Source organism: Gopherus flavomarginatus, chromosome 16 (assembly GCF_025201925.1).
Source record: "Gopherus flavomarginatus isolate rGopFla2 chromosome 16, rGopFla2.mat.asm, whole genome shotgun sequence".
In the NCBI taxonomy this organism is placed as follows: Eukaryota; Metazoa; Chordata; order Testudines; family Testudinidae; genus Gopherus; species Gopherus flavomarginatus.
Window position 1 is genome coordinate 26,482,282 of NC_066632.1, and position 22,772 is coordinate 26,505,053.

General features: G+C 55.3%; 1 protein-coding gene and 1 long non-coding RNA gene across 4 annotated transcripts in view; one reads left to right on the forward strand and one right to left on the reverse strand.

Moving 5' to 3' along the window:
• On the reverse strand, window positions 1–21,344 carry LOC127035272 (uncharacterized). Its single transcript, XR_007769632.1, has 4 exons — window positions 18,571–21,344; window positions 16,260–16,334; window positions 5,279–5,497; window positions 1–2,042 (listed from the first exon to the last, which is right to left on the reverse strand). It is a non-coding gene; the product is annotated as an uncharacterized LOC127035272 (long non-coding RNA).
• Window positions 9,420–22,772, forward strand: part of LOC127035256 (tubulin alpha-1A chain) — a 19,347-nt gene continuing 5,994 nt past the window's right edge. The window contains exons 1-4 of one of the 3 annotated variants that reach the window (XM_050924935.1): window positions 9,420–9,517; window positions 12,454–12,676; window positions 12,798–12,946; window positions 13,778–14,704. In XM_050924935.1, the coding sequence (XP_050780892.1) occupies window positions 9,515–9,517; window positions 12,454–12,676; window positions 12,798–12,946; window positions 13,778–14,704 (1,302 nt within the window). In that variant the 5' untranslated portion in view covers window positions 9,420–9,514. Of the gene's footprint in view, window positions 9,518–12,453; window positions 12,677–12,797; window positions 12,947–13,777; window positions 14,759–22,059; window positions 22,158–22,772 lie in introns of those variants that run through there. The other 2 variants (XM_050924933.1, XM_050924934.1) reach the window with 2 other exon arrangements.

Sequence of the window (22,772 nt, forward strand, 5' to 3'; positions counted from 1 at the left end):
AACGGTCTTATTAGAGTTATTTATTGTTCACAGTGATACTTCTCAGGGGTTTTCCAAATGTGATATGTTTTGTACAGTGTGTCCAGTGGTGAGGAGCCTTTTGTTTTAGATTCAGCAACAAACAAATCCCTTTTGCTTCTCAAATTGTGTGACGAAAAATGGGTCCCCTTGGCTGAGACCTGCCCGGCAAGGTATCATCTGAGGCCTGACCAGCCCCACTGGGAGGCTTTTCTTGTCTTCAGTGGGATTTGGATCAGGGCGATAGCCCCATATGGGAAGGGCTGGCAAAGCTGAATGCCAGCCCTGTCCAGTAGCACTATACGCTGCATGCGCAGAAACCACCGCACGGCGGGCGCTCCTCTCGGAGCCCATCTCCATGCACCCCCGGCAGGTGCACAGACACGCAGGGTCAACACGCTTGGTCCCCGTGCAGCCTCCCCCGCCAAGCAGAGCAATGGTGCGAAGGGTCCCATCTGCCCACTGTGACAGGCGTGTTGAAAAGGATACAAAGGGCTTGACTCATTCTGCTGAGACCCATCAATGTGCTGCCGGCCCAGGCAGCTGCTGCAGCCCCGCCCCGAGCCTGCTGGGGCACAAAGCAGCTTCCTTCCCCGAAGCCTTTCTTATGGCAGACACGCATCTCCTCCCCAGCGTTCCCCTCCTTCATCTCCTTGGGCATTGATTTGCTCTGGGAGAATCGGTCCATTCTGCACCACAGGGCCAGGGCAGCTGCCAGCAGAACTAACCCGGCTAAGTGCAATTTACAGGAGTCCTGTTCTCATTCTTCTCCTGTCCCCTGTTAGCCCTGACCCATGCTGCCCCTTTCCCCTCACTAGCCTGCAGCTTTTCCTGCTGCATCTTCAGGCCACCAGGCTGCAGATGAGCAGGGCGGGGACAATCTGCCTAAGCCTCTGTGCAGAATGACAGTCCTTCCATTGCCCTGCTAGCCAAGGATCCTGAAGCACTTCACCCTCCCCACCACAGGGCAGGGAGGAGTTTTACTCCCATTTCACAGAAGGCAAAACAGAGGCATGGCATTACCCAGCAAGCCAAGGCTGGGAGTGGGACCCAGGAGTTCATAGAGCCATAGAAGATTAGGATTGGTAGAGACCTCAGGAGGTGTTTAGTCCAACCCCCTGCTCAAAGCAGAACCAGCCCCAACTAACTCCGAATTCCTGACTCCACACCTCACACTCTGGGCAAGGCCCCTGCGTATCAGGGGTCTCCTCCTGCCCTAGCTCTGATGGCCTACGGGGTCTTTGCCATCTCTGTGTGTGTAGGAAGGGGGTGGGCTAGTGGGATGGGCACTGGCCTGGCCTGGGAGTCTTGGGGGACCATTCCTCGCTGAGTCACAGACCTCCTGTCGGACCGTGGGCAAGTCACATGTTCTGCCTCGTGCCTCAGCTCCCCAGGGTGCCGATCCTTCCCTGACTCAGGATAAAAATCCACCAGTGAGGCATGCCGGGAATGCTGTGCCATGGGCCATACGAGTACCGAGGGAGCTGGGTCCGCAGGTCCCGTCTACGCTGCAGAAATCACTAGATTTAAACCCTGGTGGGGCTCAGCTATGTTCTGATTTGAATTGTCCCCGGCTAGGTGGACAGCACAGACCATGCTATAAACATGCTGGGGAGGAGGGGCTGGGTTCTGATGGTTCCGGTACATGGTTATAGTATGTTGAATTGCATTTTTCCTGTCCACGCAAGCGGGAGACGGTGGGAGGGGAATCCCCCCCACACACACACACTGTGTTTTGTGAGTCTCTGCTGGCATCCTGAGCAGCTGCTGTGCCATCTTAGGCCCACACAGATGGGCTGCCCCCCATCCCCCACCTATGTGTCTCTGAGGAGGCTTGGCTGTGCTGATGTCTGCAGCAAATGCCTTCTGGCTGGGAAGCCGCGGGGGTGTCTGTGCTGGGGTTCATCTCAGAGGCTGCTTGCATCTGGCTGGAACGTGTGTGTGTGAGAGACGGGAACCCAGGCCCAGCCGTGGGGGCCTGGATCCGGCAGCTGGAAAATCTTATTGCTCCTGAAGCTGCACATCTGGATGTGGGAAAACAAGAGAGAGAGGAATTGCTGAGCTGGAGTTTGTGGAAGGCCCTGCCCTCCACCAGGCCCTCTCTGCCCAGGGCTGCAGCACAGAAGGGAGCTGGGACAATCTCTGTATTGGGCTTTAATATGTGGGTGGTGGGGGGATTTGTTCATCCCTTGAAGGCTGAACCAGCCTGGTCCGCGCTCCTGGACCTGCAGCCAGGGGCAATTGTCCCTGCTCGTGCTCTGGGGAAAATGAGCTTCTCTGCTCTCTGTGGGGTCTGGATGGAGAGATGATACCCCCCACAAGGAATTGGGATGCCTCCCTATCTAGTGTGGCTCAGGCTGGGCACCTCCCTGGTTCCCACCTCTCCATTGTACTTCCCTGCCCATTTAACAGGAACCCGGCTCCATCCATGCTTCCCTTCACTTCCCCCCCAAACTCACTGGGTCTGGAGACAGCCTGTCCCCCATCCTTCTCTACCAGGGCCGGGGGAATCCTCCTTTGTCCTGGGGGGAGGGGTGGGATTCCCCCTTGCTTTCCAGAGGGGTGCCTGAGTGCTGGCCCCACAGTTACCCCCTTGCCACACCAAGCTATTGGTACTTGGGGGGGGGGCCTGGGATGTGAGGGGTGTTTGCGGATGGAAATAGCGGTGGGAGGAGCCCCATGAAACAGGAGGAAGCTGGGGGGGGGTGTCAGCCGCCAGCCGTCCCCCGAAAGCAGCAAGTGAAACGGGTGGGGGGGAAAAGCTGGGTGCTGCTGACGGGGGTTGAGCTGCAGGTTTGCTCTGCTGCGATCTACCCAGCCAGGCAGGCCTAGCGCTGAATGCGAAGGACCCCACCCCTGGGGGGAGGCAGCGTGCACACAGATGGGTGCCCTCGCAGCACCGCACAGAGCTTAACAGAGAACCCCCCTTCGGGAGAAGGGAGCTGATATTTTAGTCCATGCAGACAGCTGGGATCTTCCCACCAGAGCTAGGGGCTCGCCGGGGTCTGGAAATCTGCACTGGTAGGTGGTTTAAGAGACTAAAAGACACAAAGGATTTTTCCGAGGAGCCCAAACCTCAGCCCAAGCTCCAGACACCGGGGAAGCGTAAAGCTGGGTCCCTCCCTCTGATGGAACAAGGAAGAATCTTAGACCCTGATCCTAATGTGCTGGCCCAGGCCCCTCTCTGTGTGCATTGCTCTGGCTCCTGGCTCAGCAGATCTCCCCGGGGAATAATCCAGGAGAAGGGCAAGGTAGTGGTTGGCCAGTTGGAGCCAACAAGGCTGGGGATCTCTGCTCCCCCTGTCTCACCCCATCAGCACAGCCAGGGGGAGGGGCAGCGGCACCCACAGCTGTCCGAACTTTGCACACAGTCCTCAGCAGTGCCAGGGCAGGGCTGCTCCGAGAGGGGGGCAAAAGGGGGCAGTCTGCACCCAAACCGAGCAGCATTCCGACCTGGCACACTGGGTTGTCACACCACTGGCTGCCATCGGCCCATGGCGGAGGGGAAGCCAGGACAGACCGGAGGGACACGGTGCTAAGTTCGAGGGAGAGCGTACCCCATGGAAAAGTGCTGGAGTGCAAGGACTCAGGGAACACGGGCATTGGGATGATCTGAATCTGGATCCTAAATGCCGCTCACTCTGTCTTCCCCCATTAAAAGGCAGGAGCCCCTAGACGGGGAGATCTCCACTGCCGAGTAACCAATGCAGCCACCACTGTTCTCTGGACCTCAAAGCCAGCCAGTAGGGCTCTGGTCTGGGCCTCCTGGCCAGCCCTAGCAGCACAGAACAGCCGCTTGCCTCCTCTGTGCTCTGCAGGACCAAGAGCTCAGTTCTGGGGGTTGTTGGTGAGGTTGGTACCCACTGGGAGCCGAGAGACACACGCACCCTGCCTGATGTAACCCAGGGGCCACCCGACAGCCATGGATATCGCAAGCCGGGGGCCAGATAGAAGCCAGCAACTGAGGGTGAACGGCTTTGTACCCCGGCCCAGCCCTGAGCCAGCCAGACCCACTTCCCCAGCGCCGGTTGGAGCAGTGCTGACTGACTACCTCAGCGGCTCCCTGCGCATTGCACCAGGGGTGGAAGTGACACGGTGGAGGAATTGCTGGGGTTTGGGGCTCCCCTCCACCTGCCGCAGCCCGTCCTTGTGTGGAACTCCCCTGCATTGCGTGTTTGTTTGCTGCGTGGCGGTTGGGAGGTAACCGGCTCCTAACGGCCCTGGAGGCTTTTCTCAAGCAGGTTTTACTGTGCCTTGCTGGCATTGACCCTGCGCCTGCAAACAGCCAGAGAGGCCAGGCAACGGTCGCTAGGGAGCTGCTGGTTGCTACCAACAATACCCAAAATACAGTTGGAAAGGAAGCTTGTTCCTTCTATGGGGGATGCTGGGCCCAGGGGAGCATCCAGGGGACATGGCAGGGCCAGGGAAATGTCCAGGGGACACCGCGGGGCCAGGGAAATGTCCAGGGGACACGGCGGGGCCGGGGAAATGTCCAGGGGACACCGCGGGGCCAGGGAAATGTCCAGGGGACACGGCGGGGCCGGGGAAATGTCCAGGGGACACGGCGGGGCCAGGGAAATGTCCAGGCGACACGGTGGGGCCGGGGAAATGTCCAGGGGACATGGCGGGGCCGGGGAAATGACCAGGGGACATGGTGGGGCCGGGGAAATGTCCAGGGGACACGGCTGTGGTAACCCTGGAAGACACACTCTGGCCTCTGGCTGGCGTACGAATGACATCAACCCCATGGAGCTTGCTTGGTCAGAATGTGGGTGCCATGAACTCCGCACTCTCCACTGGGATAGGAGCTGCAGCAGCTGGATTCGTCTCCTTCTTCCTAGCCCAGGCCTCCCCAGAGGCGAGAAATGCAGCCTCAGCATTCTGTGCTGGGTGTGGGGCTGAGAAAGGGCCCGGGCCCAGGCCCAGGAATGTGTCTTGAGAAATAATGTGACCCCCCTGCTGCCAAGAAAAGAAACCCCCTGGATCTGGCCTTGCTTATTAACATCTGAATGTCAGCCAACCAGGGGGGACAATAGCTTTCTCAGGGGGGGCCCTCCCTGTTTCCCCAGCTGTCTCTCTGTCTTCCAGCTTTTTCTATCCTGCTCTCTCCCCCTCCCAGGACAGCTTTCCCAGGGCACAGTCATATGACTTGCTAGGTGATAAAGGGAGACCAAATGCCACCAGGGATTCCTGTTCCGTCTCCTAGCAACTGAACAACTCGTTGCCTAGCAGTGGATGAGCAGGGCGCTGTCTTACATACCTAATTAGAGAGCAAGCGTCTCTGGGGCTCCTGTGTCCTTGGGCTGGAACCATGGATTTGATTCCACAGCACACTGCGGGGCGTTCATTGATCTCGCTGCTGCATCCGCTGAGACTTTACCTCTTGGCGTAATCACGACCCTCTGCCCTTCCCCAGCACCTTGCACCCAGCATCTGAAGATGCTTCCCAGACTTTAATGAATTCAGCCTCACAGTTCCCCTGGAAGAGGAATGAGTGGTATGAACTCCATATTACAGATGGGGAAACTGAGGCACGAAGTAATGAGGCGATTCACACAAAGTCACTGTGCGGGGCTGAGGACGGAACCCAAGAGTCCCAGTCCTTTGCTGTAACCACTAGTCCTCCCTTCCTCCTAGCGCATGGAAAGGAACCTGGGAGCACTGCTGCCCAGACCCCTGCTCTAACTCTTCCCTCAAAGATGGCACAGTCGACAGCAGCACTGCACCCCCTAAACTGCCATGGGAATGAAGCTGGGCCAGATGCCTGGCATTAGGCTGGCGCAGGGATAGATCTTGTGGGGAGGGTTCTGAGTGTGCAGAGATACAGTGTCATCTCCAGTGCTCTCTATGTGGGTGGTGTCTTCGTGCACCCAAAGAGACACACACACACCCCAGGACCCATGGCACAGCTGGAAAAGTCAAGGTGCAGCAGCACAGAGACGCAAACCCGAGCACAGCGGGGCCTGCTCTGAAAGGGGAGCTGGGCATGGTGGGTGCACAGCAGGGCATTCCAGCTTTCCATTGAAGGATCTAAGAGCTGGCTGTCTGCACCCTGCCCAGCCAGGGCGCTCCAGCATCAAAACCCTGGTTAGCCCACACCTGACCCACCATTGGCTTCTATTTCCAGTCACGCTGCTCTGCCCTGGCCTGATCCTAAGCAGGGATAAGCAGTGTCGTGCTGCTCAAGCCCATGTGAGAGCAGATGGTTTGGGGAGGGGCCGGGAGGGAGCAGCGCTGAGGGGGCACAGGGGACAAGCATGTGGCCTTATCGCCCAGCAGGAGCAGGACAAGTTGCTGAAAGAGGGGGGCTGGATTCCCCAGCGGGCTTCAGCGGGTGACCTCAGGGAGGAGCAAGGCCTGTGGTTTCTTACTGTTTCCGTCCAACCAGAAGAAAATGATGCAGAGACTGAAACCCAAGCTCCAAGGAGGGAACACTGGAAAGAGGGGAGTCGCTGCCGCTGTTGTGAGAGCCCAGTCGGCTTCCTTGGACATTTCACGCCAGCGTTAATTTAGGCAAGTTCTGCCTCTGTGCTTAGCACCCAGTGGACTGTCCGGCAGCACAAGGAGCCAGGAAGGGACAGAGGAACCAGGCGGCTGTACAGAGGCGTGGAGATCTGGGGCACTGCAGTAGGGGACAGCCAGGGGATGGGGGGAACTGCATGTTGAAATGCAGTTGATTGTTTCCTACCTAGATTTTTCCCAAACAGGGGATGATCTGGAATCATAATGCTTTGCCCTTACAGAGCACCTTCCCCCCGCCATGGTCTTAAGGTGTTTTACAAACATTAAGGAATTAAACCCCACAGCCCCTCTGGGAAGTGGGTCTTTATATTACCCACCATTGTGCAGCTGCCATTTCAGAGGGGCTCATTAATTTTCCCCAGGTGACACCACCAAGCCTCCTGCAGGGAACAGAGCCCAGGTCTCTTGATTCTCAGTTCTATGCCTTAATCAATGACCAATACTCCCTCCCTAAGTACATCCGTCCTGTTACCCGCCCTGCCCTGCCCTGCCCTGCCCTGCCCTGCCTCACCCCACCTCTTCAGGTCATAACAGTGGGTTACAGTCACTGGTGTAGCTGCCCCTGTGCAAACCTCTAGTGTAGACGGCGGGAGGGGTTTGCTATTTTCACTGGCGCAGCTACAACAATAGCTGGAACCAGGGCAAATTCCTGATGGGTGTAAATTGACACGTGCTGAGGATCTGCCCCCAGGTGTAACTGAGGCCATAGATTAGAGTAAAATAGAAGGAAGCCAGGAAGGAAAAAAAAGGCAAAGACATTTCCTGTGCTCCATCCCGTAAGCACACAACAGATTTTGGGGAGTGTTCAAATGGACAATTATGTTTCAGCCCTGGATCTTCCAGTCACTAATGCACTGCAAAGCCCATTTACAAACCCCATCAAAATGATCCTGAGAAATCGACGAGTCCCTACAGGGAACTGAATGCCCTGGACTCTGCTCCCCTCGTGCTGCTTGGATGAGACATATGTATCCAGGAAGCAGCATGTTGTACCATAAAAGACTGTAAATGTAAAGGCAAATGTTGCTGTGTCCTGGGGTGTAACTGAGAGTCCTGACAGCTCTCCATGCAGAGCACAGGCCGCAGCCAAGGGCAGGGTGTTGTTTCTATTTGTTTCACTACATGTTTGGAGATTTACAGGTTTCTGTGGGTAGAGATGAACTTGATGAAAAAAGCCCAGCTCTGACCATGGCCAAATTCTGAAACCGGATATGGGCCCTTTCCCTGGGCTGCGTCCTCAGCTAGCGTAAATCAGTGCAGCTCCATTTATGTTAATTTGTACCAGCTGAGGATTTGGCCCTCTGACCCTCAATGAGCCCAGAAGTTCTTTGTTCAGTTGTGCCTCTGCAATCCTGGATTCTTCTTGTATCTCATCAGCCCTCTGGGGAATGTAGGGAACCAGCCTGCATCAGCGGAAAGGTGGATTGCGTCTAGGAGGTCTTTGTTCTGTATTATTCAGGACCCACACCAGGTACAGTCTACATGTGCTGCAATGTTGCAGTCTTGGCTGTTCTCGGGGGCCAGTTCTCATGGGGGTTGGGACCAATATTCACTGGGATGTTGTTGCCCAAAAATAGGCCTGGGTCTGGGACTGATGAGTTATTTAAAAAAATATATGGCTCAGGAGGGAAATGTGTGTGTGTGTGTGTGAGAGAGAGAGAAACGTGTCAAACTAGTGAAAAAGACAGGGGGGCAGGAATCCAGAGCAGCTACAGAATGTGGGAAATGTGCAGAAAATTTGGATTTCTTGCAGGGAGGGATTAAAAATTTTGCTCTCCAGCCTGCAACAAAGCAGCCAGTCTCATGGCTCCACCTGCAACAGCTGCTGCCTGTCCTCTCCCTACACCCTTGCCTCCCTTGCAGAAATGAGCATGTAAAGGCGCCTGCAGACGCGGGAAAGAGACTCTGATCTCACCCTGCGGAAAAGGGAGACATCAGGGTTGCAAGACACCCACCATGTGCTACCCACCTTCATAAAACACCCCCACTACCTTGCAATCCAGGGGGCTGGAACAATTTGTATAGTGGGGGCGCTGAGAGCCGCTGAACCAAACTGTAAACCCTGTATATGAGCCAGGGTAGGGGGTGCAGGAGCATCCCCAGCACCCCTAGTTCCAGCACCTACCCTTGCAATGCTCTGGCCATTCAGCATCCCACTCCCGTGTGCCACAAGACTCTGGAAGGTGAGGTCTCAGCTCTGTGTCCCCACTCGGGGTTGCTGCAGGTGGAACCCACTACAAAACCCACCACACCCGAGCTATGCTAGGGACAGACCCGGCTCAGCACAGCCCTGCGGGGAAGGAGCAGCTGGTTCCATGGGGTGGGCTAATTTCTGAAGATGGGGATGCAGGGCTCCAAGGGTGATCTGGTGCTTGCAGCCCTGTGTGCACCTAGGGTGACCAGACAGCAAGTGTGAAAAACTGGGAGTGGGGGGATAATAAGTGCCTATATAAGAAAAAGCCCCAAATATCGGGACATCTGGTCACTCTATCGCACCCCCCAGCTCCACCCCCCTCGGTAGAATTCTCCCGTGACCAGAATGCCCCCTGCTCCCCAGCAGCACGCGTGGGGCACCAGCCATGAGCCCCCGTTTGCCTCGTCCCTCCCTAGGCTTAGCCCCGGGTTGTCCTGCCCCCAGGCTTGGGGTGAGCCCCCCCGCCGCCGCTCAGCTGGGGACCCCAGAGACAGGCGCTCCCGGGGGGGACTCTCTGACTGCAGGCTCCAGCTGCAATGCCGCCCCGCCCGCTCTTTGTCTGCAGCAGGGGGCGGGGCCATTACCTCATCCCCCCGCGCGCTGCGCCAATCACCGGGCGGAGCCGGCCGAGCCGACCAACCGCGGGAGGCCCGGGCCCGTCGCCATGGCGACGGGAGGGTATAAAGCAGCCGAGCCGCCGCGCGCCCCCCGAGTTCTCTTACAGCGACCCCCTAAGAGTCGCGCGGTAAGAAAGCGGCCAGCGCCCGCCCGGCAGCCAGCATGGTAAGGGGGGGCTGGGGGCTGCAGCCGGGGCTCCCCTGTGCACCCCCGGCCGGGCTGCAGCCCGTCCCCGGTGCGGGATGGGGGCAGAGCCGGAGGATAAGGGGGCTCTCGGGGCTGCACCCCGCTGGGGGCTCTCGGGGCTGGGGGCGGGGATAGGATGCTCGGGGCTGTACCCCGCTGGGGGCGGGGGTAGGATGCTCGGGGCTGTACCCCGCTGGGGGCGGGGGTAGGATGCTCGGGGCTGTACCCCGCTGGGGGCGGGGGTAGGATGCTCGGGGCTGTACCCCGCTGGGGGCTCTCGGGGCTGGGGGGGGTAGGATGCTCGGGGCTGTACCCCGCTGGGGGCTCTCGGGGCTGGGGGGGGTAGGATGCTCGGGGCTGTACCCCGCTGGGGGCTCTCGGGGCTGGGGGGGTAGGATGCTCGGGGCTGTACCCCGCTGGGGGCTCTCGGGGCTGGGGGTAGGATGCTCGGGGCTGTACCCCGCTGGGGGCTCTCGGGGCTGGGGGTTAGGATGCTCGGGGCTGTACCCCGCTGGGGGCTCTCGAGGCTGGGGGCGGGGGTAGGATGCTCGGGGCTGTATCCCGCTGGGGGCTCTCGAGGCTGGGGGCTGCAGCCGGGGCTCCCTTTTGCACCCCCGGCTGTCACTGCAGCCCGTCCCTGGTGCGGGATGGGGGCAGAGCCGGAGGATAAAGGGGGCGCGGCTGTACCACGCTGGGGGGCTCTTGGGGTTGGGGGGGGCAGGATGCGCGACGCTTTTAGGGCTGGGGGAGACGGACACGCGGGGCTGTACTCAGTTGGGGGCTCTCAGGCTTGCGGGGGGGGACGATCGACACGCAGGGCTGTACCCCGCTGGGGGTGGGGCAGGACGTGCGGGGCTGTACCCCGCCGGGGGCTCTCGGGGCGGGGGGGGACACGCGGGGCTGTACCCCGCCGGGGGCTCTCGGGGCGGGGGGGGACACGCGGGGCTGTACCCCGCCGGGGGGCTCCCACCAGCTCTAAGGGGGGACGGGGGTAGCCATCTCTCCAGGATTGTCCTGGAGGTCTGGGCATTAGAGCTGAATCTTTTGTTACAGATGGAGTCCTGGGATGAAACCTCCCGGGATCGGTCCAACCGAAATTGGCAGCCCCGGTGGGACAGGACGTGGCTGTACCCGAGGGGCGCTCCCGGGGGTTCTGCGTGGAGCTGGCAGAGGAGACCCGTTGTCTGGAGCCAGCGGCTCTGGGCTCTGCCCAGCCCTCTCCGCAGCCCCCTTTGGGCGCAGGGACGAGTTGGGCTGCGGGAAGGGGACGTGGCAAACCACCGAGTCCCTCCCAGCTCCAAAATGCTTCCCAGGAGAGCCAGAAATTGCCGGCAGCTGCTGGGGGGAGCACAGGGTGTGGCCGTCCAGCCTGCCCCAGAGAGCAGCAGTGCCAGGGGCTGGTTCCTCACTGAGAGCATCAGGCAGGGCAGCACTGGCAGAGCCCCCACTCCCCCTCCTGATTTGTGTCCATGACTAGGTAGCACAAGGGGGCCTGAAGGAGGAGACAAACGGGGAGGGCTCAGGCAGATGTGACCAGAATGATTATTCCTGGGCCAGCAGAACAAGGCTGCAGAGTTACTGGATGGGGCTTGGAAGATAAATGTGCTTCTGAGCCATTATATTTGAGTGCACGTGCACATGCCTGTGAGCACGTGTGCACACTTGTGCATATAGCTATTCTTTGTAGCTGTCTGTTCGTTCGATTAGCTCCCCAGGCAGCATCCCCAATGCCTTGTGAAGGAAGGGGGAGCTTTCCAAATGCAATAGCCATGTTTTCAATATTCGATTTAAAGTGCATTCAAGACAGCATGTAAGTAATGGGGAATTGCATCCAGCCTCTCTCACCCCGATGCTCATTCTCTTGGCCTGTGAATTGAGGTTTGACTCTTGTCCCACCCGCTTTATTGATTGACTTCATTCCCATGTGGGCATGTTCTCCGCTGAGGTCAGCGGAGGGAAATTGGCAAAGCAGTCTAATGAGATCATGCTGGAAATAGCCCAGTCTGTGTTAAGCCATTGCTGTCCGCACAGACTCCAGCAGGCCCGGGGCGGAGGGAGGGTTGGGATTTTCTCCCACCTATGCCCAGTCCAGTGTTCCCTGGCCAGGCATGGCTGCTCCATTCATGATTCCCTAGGCGAGGCTCTCCTCGGGGTTAGCCATCTGTGCATGTGGGAGGAGGCTGGGAGTGGGGGATAGAAAAGCAATCGCGGTGGTTTGAAGGCTGATCTTACCAGGTACTGAGCACCTGCTGCAGATGCCCCAGAGGGAACACTGGAGACCAGGCTCCTGGAAGGGCTCAGCACACTCAGTGGGGGCTGGGTTCTCCATGAGAACAACGGGGAGCTGCTCCTTGTTTTGTAGGATTGGGCCTTTATTCACAGTAATACCCATCACCCCAGTCCTGTACCCAAATCAGTCAGTGTTTCGCCAGTTACTTCCATGGGAGCAGGATCAGGCCCCACATAAGGAAAAACTGGGCGTGGCAGGCAGACACTTTTCAAGACTTGTGGTACTGCGCAGTTGTTTCCAGATACCACCTGCCTCTCCACGGTTCATGAGTATTGTCTTCTTTTTGCTTCCGTTCCTGCTAGTTATCTGTGCTCTTCCTTTCCCTGCAATTTGGAAAGCATCTGGTGTGTTAAACGTGGGTTGCACAAAGGATCTGTGTGACAAGCTGCTTGCTGTGATACAGCCGACACGGAGTCTGTTCAGAGCACACCCAGCTACAAAGCTCCTGGTGCCTGATTTTGCTGTTACCATTTTATACATCGAGGAGCCAAAAAGGCAAAAATGAAGGTTTCAAAGGGAGTTTCTAGAGATGCCTCAATTAATCAAAAGCCACTTAACGTGCAGTTGCAGACCAACCCCATGTGCTTACATCTTCTCTTCCCACCTCCCACCATCTTCTCCGCAGCGTGAGTGCATCTCTATCCACGTCGGCCAGGCTGGTGTCCAGATCGGCAATGCCTGCTGGGAGCTCTACTGCCTGGAACATGGGATCCAGCCTGATGGCCAGATGCCCAGTGACAAGACCATCGGTGGAGGAGACGACTCCTTCAACACCTTCTTCAGTGAGACGGGCGCTGGCAAGCACGTCCCCAGAGCCGTCTTTGTGGACTTGGAGCCAACGGTCATAGGTGAGTAGGCAAAGCCATCATCTGACTGCTTTCTGGGCTCCCCTGCAAACTCATGTGCCTACAGCAGACAGCTGCTGTGCATGGGTGGCGGGGAGACAAACTCTGCCTTTCCTCTCCCCAGATGAAGTGCGCACCGGGACGTACCGCCAGCTCTTCCATCCCGAGCAGCTCATCACCGGCAAGGAAGATGCTGCCAACAACTATGCCCGTGGGCACTACACCATTGGGAAAGAAATCATCGACCTGGTTCTTGACAGGATCCGTAAATTGGTAGATCCCATCTCTCTTGAGGGTGATCTGGGCTGGCCGTGAATGGGAAGCTGTTTGAACGACATAGGTTCATAGCTGATGGTTTCTCCCCCTGCCTCCTATCCCAACTAACCATATTGTTGATGTATTTAGTGTCACCATATTTCCAGGTGCTCCTAAGGTGAATTAAAAAGTCCTTTGAAATAGAGTAGTCACTCAGAGTGGTACTGGGCTAAGAATAGCAGGTACTGAATACAGACTAGTAGCTTTGTAACATGTAAGTTATTAAAGGGCATATTTTTATCTCTGTTACCCTGGATTTACACTGATGGAACGCTACCAAGTATGATGGAGTGAACCCAGATTTAATAGAATAGAATTTGGTCCTAAGAGAAAACATTTCTAGGAGGGGAAGAAAGTAAGTGAACTTCCCACCATGGTATAACTAGTCAGTTCAATTATCCAATCAACTGATGAAATTACTAGGCAGCAGGTTTAAAACAAAGAAAAGGAAGTACTTCACACAATGCACAGTCAACCTATGGAGCTTGTTGCCAGGGGATGTTGTGAAGGCCAAACGTATAACTGGTTTAAAAAAAGAAATCTAGTTCATGAAGGACAGGTCCATCAACCTGATGCTTGGGGCATCCCAAAACCTCTGACAGCCACATGCTGGGCTGGATGATAGATGGATCACTCAATAATTGCCCTGTTCTGTTAATTCCTTCTGAAGTATCTGGCATTGGCCACTGTCGGAAGACAAAATACTGGGCTAGATGGACCATTGGTCTGACCGAGGATGGCCATTCTTATGTTCTTAAAAATAACTTCCTTTGTGCTTCCACTTTCTAGGCCGACCAGTGCACAGGTCTCCAGGGCTTCCTGGTCTTCCACAGCTTTGGAGGTGGCACTGGTTCTGGGTTCACCTCCCTGCTGATGGAGCGTCTGTCCGTTGACTATGGCAAGAAGTCCAAACTGGAGTTCTCCATCTACCCTGCTCCTCAGGTCTCCACCGCGGTGGTGGAGCCCTACAACTCCATCCTGACCACCCACACCACCCTAGAGCACTCGGACTGTGCCTTCATGGTAGACAACGAGGCCATCTATGACATCTGCCGCAGGAACCTGGACATCGAGCGCCCCACCTACACCAACCTGAACCGGTTGATAGGCCAGATTGTGTCTTCCATCACCGCCTCCCTCCGATTTGATGGTGCCCTGAATGTAGATCTGACAGAGTTCCAGACCAACTTGGTGCCCTATCCCCGTATCCATTTCCCTCTGGCCACCTATGCCCCGGTCATCTCTGCTGAGAAAGCTTACCATGAGCAGCTTTCTGTAGCAGAGATCACAAATGCTTGCTTTGAGCCAGCCAACCAGATGGTGAAATGTGACCCTCGCCACGGGAAATACATGGCCTGTTGCCTGTTGTACCGTGGGGATGTGGTTCCCAAAGATGTCAATGCTGCTATTGCCACCATCAAAACCAAGCGCACTATCCAGTTTGTGGACTGGTGCCCAACTGGCTTCAAGGTTGGTATCAACTACCAGCCTCCCACTGTGGTTCCTGGCGGTGACCTGGCCAAGGTGCAGCGGGCTGTGTGCATGCTGAGCAACACCACAGCCATAGCTGAGGCCTGGGCTCGTCTGGACCACAAGTTTGACCTGATGTATGCCAAGCGTGCCTTTGTTCACTGGTACGTAGGGGAGGGGATGGAGGAAGGCGAGTTCTCGGAGGCGCGGGAGGACATGGCTGCCCTAGAGAAGGATTACGAAGAGGTTGGTGTGGATTCTGTTGAAGGAGAGGGTGAAGAGGAAGGGGAGGAATACTAAAGTAAATGTCACAACGGTGCTGCTCTTACAGGGAGCTTAAACTATTCTAAACATTCAAAATGTTTGGTCCAATCAGTTAATTGGTATGTAGCAGTTTATGCCCGTGTGTGTGTGTGTGTGTTGTCTGGTAACTGATCTGTGCTTAAAATCATGAAGTTTTTGGTACAGACCCAAACCATCCACTTCTCCTGTGGGTTTGTGAATAAAAAAGCATTCCCTGTCTTAGAGGATCCGTGTCTTGTGTATTTACTCAGCACACTCCCGACATCAATCTTCAGTTCAATCTCCACAGCACTGATAGGGGCCTGCGGTTGCACATAATAGACACACTTTGAGGGTCTCTTAGAAGACCGTGAAACTGCCCTCTGCAAAATCTAAAACTGCAGACTTCAGTTGTCAAAAACAACCTTTTTATTAAAAAACAAAAAAACCCAACCCCCTGAATTTTGTTTTACAGTGACTGACACCCACACTTGTAGGGGAGATCCAGCCGCAATGGCTTTAAGCCACCACTGTGCTTCTTTAAGCTTGAACTGTTTATGAATTAGTGCAGCCCTGAGTCTGCACCAACTCCTGCCAGCGACCCTAAGGAGCCCTTGTGGCCACCTTGCTGCAGGGAAGACCTGGCCATGCCCACCTGCCACATGTTCTGTAAGCAGAGAAGTAAAAAATCAACGAGGTCTGGAAACTGGCCTCCTGTTTTCACTCCAGAGCAGACCCAACATTTCAGCTGGGTCCATTTGGGGAAGAGAGAGGGGTTCAAACCAGCCCATCACTGACCCAGCATCTAAAATAACTAAAACCAAATCAGTGCCTCTTATTTCAGGATGTCTGAGGGCTTTTCATAACCTCCCAACCAGAAGCTTATGAATCTGATGACTGTTGCTAAAGCTACATAGCATTACCCAGGCAACAGTGACATCTTAATCCAACATACCCATTGAAAGCACAATATCTGGTCAAATTTGCCCTGAAATCTAAAACTAATGGAAATGCTTCATTAATTTCTTTTTAAAATACACATTTAAACTATTTTCCTTGACTAATAAATACTCCTCTGCAGCATCTGCAATCAAAACTGCAGCATTGTGCTAGTGCATAAGCACATTGGAATGAAATGGAGTACAGCAGAAGCGAATTGAAATGGTTTCCATTAGCCAGATTGAGGTGGTTGGAAAAAGCAAATTAAATTTTCCCTGGCATGGAGCATTTAGCTGCCGCTGAAAGCTGTGACCTGGGGACACACATTGGGGAAGACTGGACTGAAGAGAGAGGTTAAAATCCTGGCCCCGTTGGCAAAACCCCAATGACTTCAAGGGGCGCAGGGTATCCCCCAGAGCCCAAATGCATCATCCCCTACTGAAAGTGTGGCCCTAGGCCTATACCCATTGAAGTCACTTATGGCTGGTCCACACTACGGGGGGAAATCGATCTTAGATACGCAACTTCAGCTACGTGAATAACGTAGCTGAAGTCGAATATCTAAGATCGGATTACTCACCCGTCCTCACCGCGCGGGATCAATGTTCGCGGCTCTCCCTGTCGATTCCGCAACTCCGTTGGGGTTGATGGAGTTCTGGAATCGATATAAGCGCGCTCGGGGATCGATACATTGCATCTAGATGAGACGTGATATATCGATCCCCGAGCAATTGATTTTAACCCGCCGATACGGCGGGTAGTCTGGACGTAGCCTTAGAGTTTCACTATCGGGGTAGCCGTGTTAGTTTGTATCCACAAAAACAACAAGGAGTCCGGTGGCACCTTAAGACTAACATTTATTTGGGCATAAGCTTTCGGGGGTAAAAAACTCACTTCTTAGCCATGCAGCTGAAGAAGTGGGGGCTTTTTACCTCTGAAAGCTTATGCCCAAATACATCTGTTAGTCTTTAAGGTGCCACTGAACTCCTTGTTTTAGAGTTTCACTCTTGGGTTCAGGGGAAGTTATTAATTTTGGTCTTAACCCCTGTAGCCTTTCCTTCCTCTGTGTGCCTCTGCCTGCAGAATTAGGCACTGTACCATACACCTGCCTCTAAAGTTTGGCTCATAAAACATTCACTTGCCATCAATATTTCAGACCAGATACATATAGGATAATGCCTGGACTGCAGTGAGATGAAAGTGAACTGAGGGGTTTTGGTAACAGACTAGGAGAGAAGTGACTGGAGCTTCCATGATTAAAACAGTTCCTAGTTTCACTTCTGTTTTATTTCTGTAACATGCAAGTTTAGAATTTTTTAAAAATTCCTTTGTTTTTGCAAAGCCTTCCTGGTCTTCAGTGCCCTTTATGCCAAAAGGGGAAGACAATCTGGCAGCAGCAGCATTGCATTACCCTCACTTCACACCTTTTTGTCAAACAAGGCCAACTCCCCCAGCATTCAGTTCCTAAAGCCCTTCCTCCTGCAAAACAAACAACAGTTCAAGGGAAGGATGCAGGCTACAGCAAGCAGAGTTAAGTACCTACTTTCAGTTACAGGCACTCACACACAAAAACCGTTATTGGTTGGAAAGATTAAAAAAGAGGCTGCTAAGTGGCATAATGCCCCCCCTTTGCTAGTCAATGTTAGCTCCAGACTGGAATAAATAATAGAAGTCAAACAAGGTGAAATTTGAGAGGGGAGGGAGAGTAGCAGGGGCTGGGCCTGCCTTTAAGAAAAGCTCATCTCGACAATAAAAATGGGAGCAAGGAAACAGCACTGATGCAATGAACACAATGGCCTGTGTGTTCCCAGCCTGAGAAGAATTCATTCTATTCAGGCATGCAGCTTTGAATACAGTATTTTTTTTGTAACATCCTGCTGTCATTTGTGTAGGGGAACCGGCAGCTTATAAATGAGTTTCCAACATGTTTTAATAGTTATCAGAAGAACTTTGCTGGGTAGAGATTGGGCATTTTGTTTAGGTATTAAAAGCACCAAAGCTCTTCTGAATGTTTAATCCATAGAAGAATTACAACTAGAGGACAGTCACTAATGGGCTTTCGCCAGCATCCTTGTCCAAACAAGATGGCTACTCAGAGATGCCAGATACAATTAAACACAAAGCTCTACATTCTTTGCTGGAGTAATTTGTCATGAGTCTAAAACTACTGATTCATGCATGCACAGGAACCATGCTTCAGGGAGCCACTGTTCAGATGCACCTATGCTGTTCTCCAGTGGCTGGCACAGAGACAAATAAACACGATCCATGTAAGCCTTTCTGGAGGGCAGTTGTGGCAAGCCCTTTCTTATCCATCAGGACTGAGTGCATGTTCATTCTTGCAAACATCGAATCTTTAAGAGGTTTGCATTAACTGGCTACAGGAACCCCCAACAAGTTTCTTAAAAGCAAGTGTTCGTTTCAACTGCCCTCTCTGCTGAAGTTTCCTGAAGGTGATCAGTTTACAGCTTGAAGCATGAGATTATTATTACCTTGTTTTATCAATGTTGTTGATTGGACAATTATCCAGGTCTTTATAAAAGCTATCCATTGATTTTACTTGACTTCCTGTGGCAGTGAGTTCCAGAGGATAACAATATGGTGTACAAATAAGTATTTTTTTAATCTATAGACCTTTTCCTTATGTACCATAGGACAACATAAGGGACCAAAACATTTTTACAATACCCCATGTAGTTTGCTTTTGCTTGCAAGTAAAAACTGCTTTGGAATGTGTAATACTTTTGTGTGAATGATGCTTTCCTAAGTCTTGTCTACAAGGGCAAAAATGGAATCATAACACTCAGCCCAGGGGTAACGATGTTAGAGGCTGCAGTGGAGTTTAGAGCATGGTTAGATGATGGCACAGTGATAAAAATGCACAGGCTTACCTGAGCCCTGTCTACAGCTCTCACTTCCACCAGCAGCCCTGCAGCAGTGAGAAGGGGGGTGGGGTAGTGAATGTCTCCAGCTTTGCCAGTGTAGAAGCAGCCACTGTGTGAAAACAGAGGTCTCTTTGCAGCCTGTGGGGAGAGAGCAGTGAGGTTACTCATAACCCACTCAGAAAAACAACAGGAAATAGGATTATTTAGAATGAGCCGCACAAGAGATTAGATCAGACATATTTCAGTTTGGAGGTGGGACGAGAGAGGAAATGGAGCCAAAGTTTTGGCCTAGTGAAAAATGGACCATTTTTGTTTTATAAGCCTCTGAAAGGTCTTCAGTTCTTCTCGGCCTGCCCCTTTTGTTAGTCATTGCACAAAATCTAGATAAAATAAGAACCCATCTAGCTAGAGCCAGTTGCAGATCCTGTGAGGGAAGTGAAGAATGCTGGCATGTTCTCAAAGCGCCAGACAAACACATTCACGTGATTCTGCGTGCGTCTGCACTGGCCTTGTTTTCCCCTTAACGTTCTCACAGTTGCCTGCTGTCAATGTACTTCCACCAGTAGTAGCAGCAGTGGGAAATCTGAGGAAAAAAGCATCATGCAGACAAGGCCTGAGTGCTAAGATACGGGACAACAGAAAAAGCCCTGCAAACTCTGCAGAGAAGGGGAAGGAGGTGCGGGTTTCCTTTCTCTCATCCATTTTGCAAACCTTTAGGAGGTAGCATGACAGGTAGCAAACAGGGCTTCCACCCAAGTGAACCTCTCTATAGCTACAAAGATAGTCTGCCCCATTTGAAATCTGAGCATGGCACAGCGGCAATAAGTTGCCTGCTGTGACTGCACCAAGCAAGTTCTCCTATCTATTAATAACCTTGAGAGAGAGCTCCCCATCTTATAACAAATCCTAAGTCATTGCCACAGAGAATATCCTGCTTGTCTCCAGGTGCTGGGGAGCAGGGAATGCTTTGCATAGCTCAACAGTGTCTCCTCTGGCTGACTGAGGGGTGGCATTGACAAGTTTTTGTGAAGACCCACCGCAGAGGAGCTGGGCAGTATGCGGCCTCCAGGGCAAGGGATTAAAATGGGGACAACACAGAACAAGCCCCCAGTCCAAGTTCACGAGATAAAGTGACAGGCTGAGATGAATGCTCTGCAACAAGCCCCTTCTCCCTGGGTTTCGGGTTGTGTTCGTAGGCCTCCTGAGAAAAATCAGTTGTGCCAGAAAAGCAGAGACTGGTAGCCTTCATCCTCCCAGACTGTTTTGTAGGTGAGTGTGGCCCTGCTGAACATGAGCAGGGCGCTTTTTACATCTGTCAGGCACATCTGCAGGACAGAGCAAGGCCCACCGGCTGCAGTTTGGTTCCCTTGTGTGTGCTTTGAGGAGGGGGCCTATCCAGGTGGGAGAGATAGGCAACAGGCTCTAAAATAACAGCAGCCTGCGGCTTTGCCTTGCAGCTTTTTAAAAGGCCTGCATTGCAACCATCATCCAATGCCCAGGCCTGCCCTGCTGGATCCCTCCCCGTAAACCTTACGTGTCTTACAGGAATTTGGCACTGCAGTTACCTGTCCTGTTTGCAACACACCCCATATCCACACGCCAAAGGCTCACAATAGTGCACAGGGGTTTTCACTGCTATTATCACTCTGCACCACTGAAGTGCAAATAAATATCACCGTGATTGCTGCTCTAGTTGGACTGGAGTATCCCCCACCATCCCCCAGTGCTTCTGCCCTGCCTTCAGGGACAGCCGTGTCAGGCCAAACCCAGGCTCTGTCACCTGTCAATCACACCTCCCAGTGGCAGGCAGGTCCCAGAGAAGTCCAGGTTTGGGAATAAAGAAACTAGACCGTTGCAGTCCCTTTTTAAAACCAGGTTATTATTGGTGCCTATAGACTCCCCCTCCCACGTTGAGGGGACTACAAAGGGTGAGAGTCCTGCACCTTCTCCTTGCCCCTTGGCCTCTGCAAGGGCGGGCGCGAGGAGTCCCCCATTCCTGTTGCCTCCACTTTGCCTAAGGAAATGGGAATCCAGGCAACACAGCTAGGCCAGGCCTTTGCTGTTGTCTAGGTGGTTCTTGCCCAGAGTGAACAACAAACCGCCCATGCTGGGGCCACAGCTCCCCAAAGGGAGAGACGGGGGAAGGCAGCTAGACTCCTCTGGGTGCCACAGAGGCTAGAGGGGAGCTCTGCACAGGGGGTCAGACAAATGGACAGCAGGAGGAAGGAGACTGGAGGATGAAAGGCTACATTAAATACTGAGGGGTCCAGGGTCTGCAGGAAGATGTTTGCAGGGGGTGTCCCTGGCCGGAGGGGTATGCTGCTTCCCGTGTGCCCTTGCCAAAGGGTGACTGGGGTGTGTGGGGGTCAGTGCTGCAGCGGGTGTCCAGGGGGCAGTGGGTGCTGCTGTGGCATGTGCCTGGGCCGGCAGGGAGAGCGTTTGGAGAAGCACTGTTTCCCCTTTCTCTCTCCCCCTCTGGCTCCTGGAGGCTGGAGTTCTTCCCCAGGAGTAACCTGGGTGTGAGCCCAGACTCAGCTCAGCGCCCTGCTCCCCTCCGGCGCGTTTCTGCTCCCCCGCCCTGCCCATGGGAGCACGGCAGAGCCATTCCTGTCTCTGCTGCCGCATTTTTCCCCTGCAGCCTGGAGCCGCAGTCCCAGTCAGGCGGCCTGGCCCAGCTGCCCCGCCCGCACACAGCTCTGCAGCCTGCTCCATTATTGATGGCATCCGGGAACCGGAGCTGGCGGCCCTTCCTCTTCTTCGGCCAGCCTCCTCCTCCGCGCGGGACGATGCCGTTTTCTGGTTTGGTTTCCAAGCCGAGACAAAGGCTGGCTGTGCCGCCCGCTGGCGGAGCCACATGCAGGCCTCACGAAGCCCTTCCTGATGCAGCAGCTGCAGCTCTCCATCCGGGCGCCTGACAGTAGCTTGCCAAGCTGCATTTTCCGAATCTCAGCTGGCATCTGCGGGGAGGGGGCGAGGGCCGGGTGAGCGCTTCCGCTGCGGCTCAGCCTGAACCTGGCCCAGGGATTTGGAGCCAAGCGTGCAGCGAAGGTCATGTGTCCAGACATGTGTCCCCCCCCCCCGCCCCCAGCAGCACGTGCCTGGCTGGCGGGACCCAGGTGACGCCCAGCGCTCTGGCCTTGGCTTAGCACGCGGGGCTCTGCAGCGACCCGCCGCCTGACCCAGGACAGGGCTGCCCCGGGGGGGGCCAGGCTGAGCAGCGGGTTTGCGTCCAGCACCGGGCCCCAGCGCCCCCCCCCGGCCCCGCGTGCTCCCCTCGCGGGGGGGTCCGCCTTGGGGGCGCACCGGGGACCCCAGCTCCGCTGGGGCGGGGCAGGGGCCGGCTGCGGGGGCGCCCAAGGCCCAGATGAACACGGGGTCCCCCGCAGCAGCCCCCGCATTGTGAAGTCACAGACGGACGGGCCCGCCCGCCAATGGCGGCCGGGCTCGGGGCTGACGCAGGCGGCCGGGCCCCGCCTCCGCGGGGACTAGGGTAGAAAAGCCGCCGCCGGCGCCCGCCCGCCTCACTCGGTTACTTCCAGCGACTCTTCGCTTGTCGGGAGAAGTAACGTCCCCGCGCGCCCGCCCGCAGCATGGTGAGTGGGGGAGGGGCCTGGCTCGGGGCAGGGGGCTGCGTTGGCGCCAAACCCTGAGGGGAGGAGGCGCGCGCCAGCCGCCCCCTGGCGCCTCCCTCCGGCCGTTACATTTCCCGCGCGCGGGGCAGGGCTCGGGCGCGTGGCGGCGGCTGCAACGGCCGGGTGCGCGCGCACCCCGTCCCTGCCAGCGGGCTGGGGGTGGGGGATGGAGGTTTAAAAGGCCGCGTGTTGAGTCGTGTCCGCACGTGCGTGGCTCCCCGCCCCGCAGCAGCTGTTCCCTGGCACGACATGTTGTGTAATCCTCCCCCCCCCCCGGCCATCGCTGCAAACTCCCCAGCCTAGGACTGCACCCCAGCCCCTGCGCGCTCCGCATTGCAAATACCGCCCCCCCCCCGCCACTGGGCTGCCCTAATTCCGCCCAGACCCCACTGCAGGTCTCCCCCTGCACGGTCCTCATTGCAAATACCCCCCCACCTGGTGCTGCCCTAATTCCTGCCCAGACCCCACTGCAGGTCTCCCCCTGCACGCTCCTCATTGCAAATACCCCCCCCCCCCCGCCACTGGGCTGCCCTAATTCCCGCCCAGACCCCACTGCAGGTCTCCCCCTGCACGCTC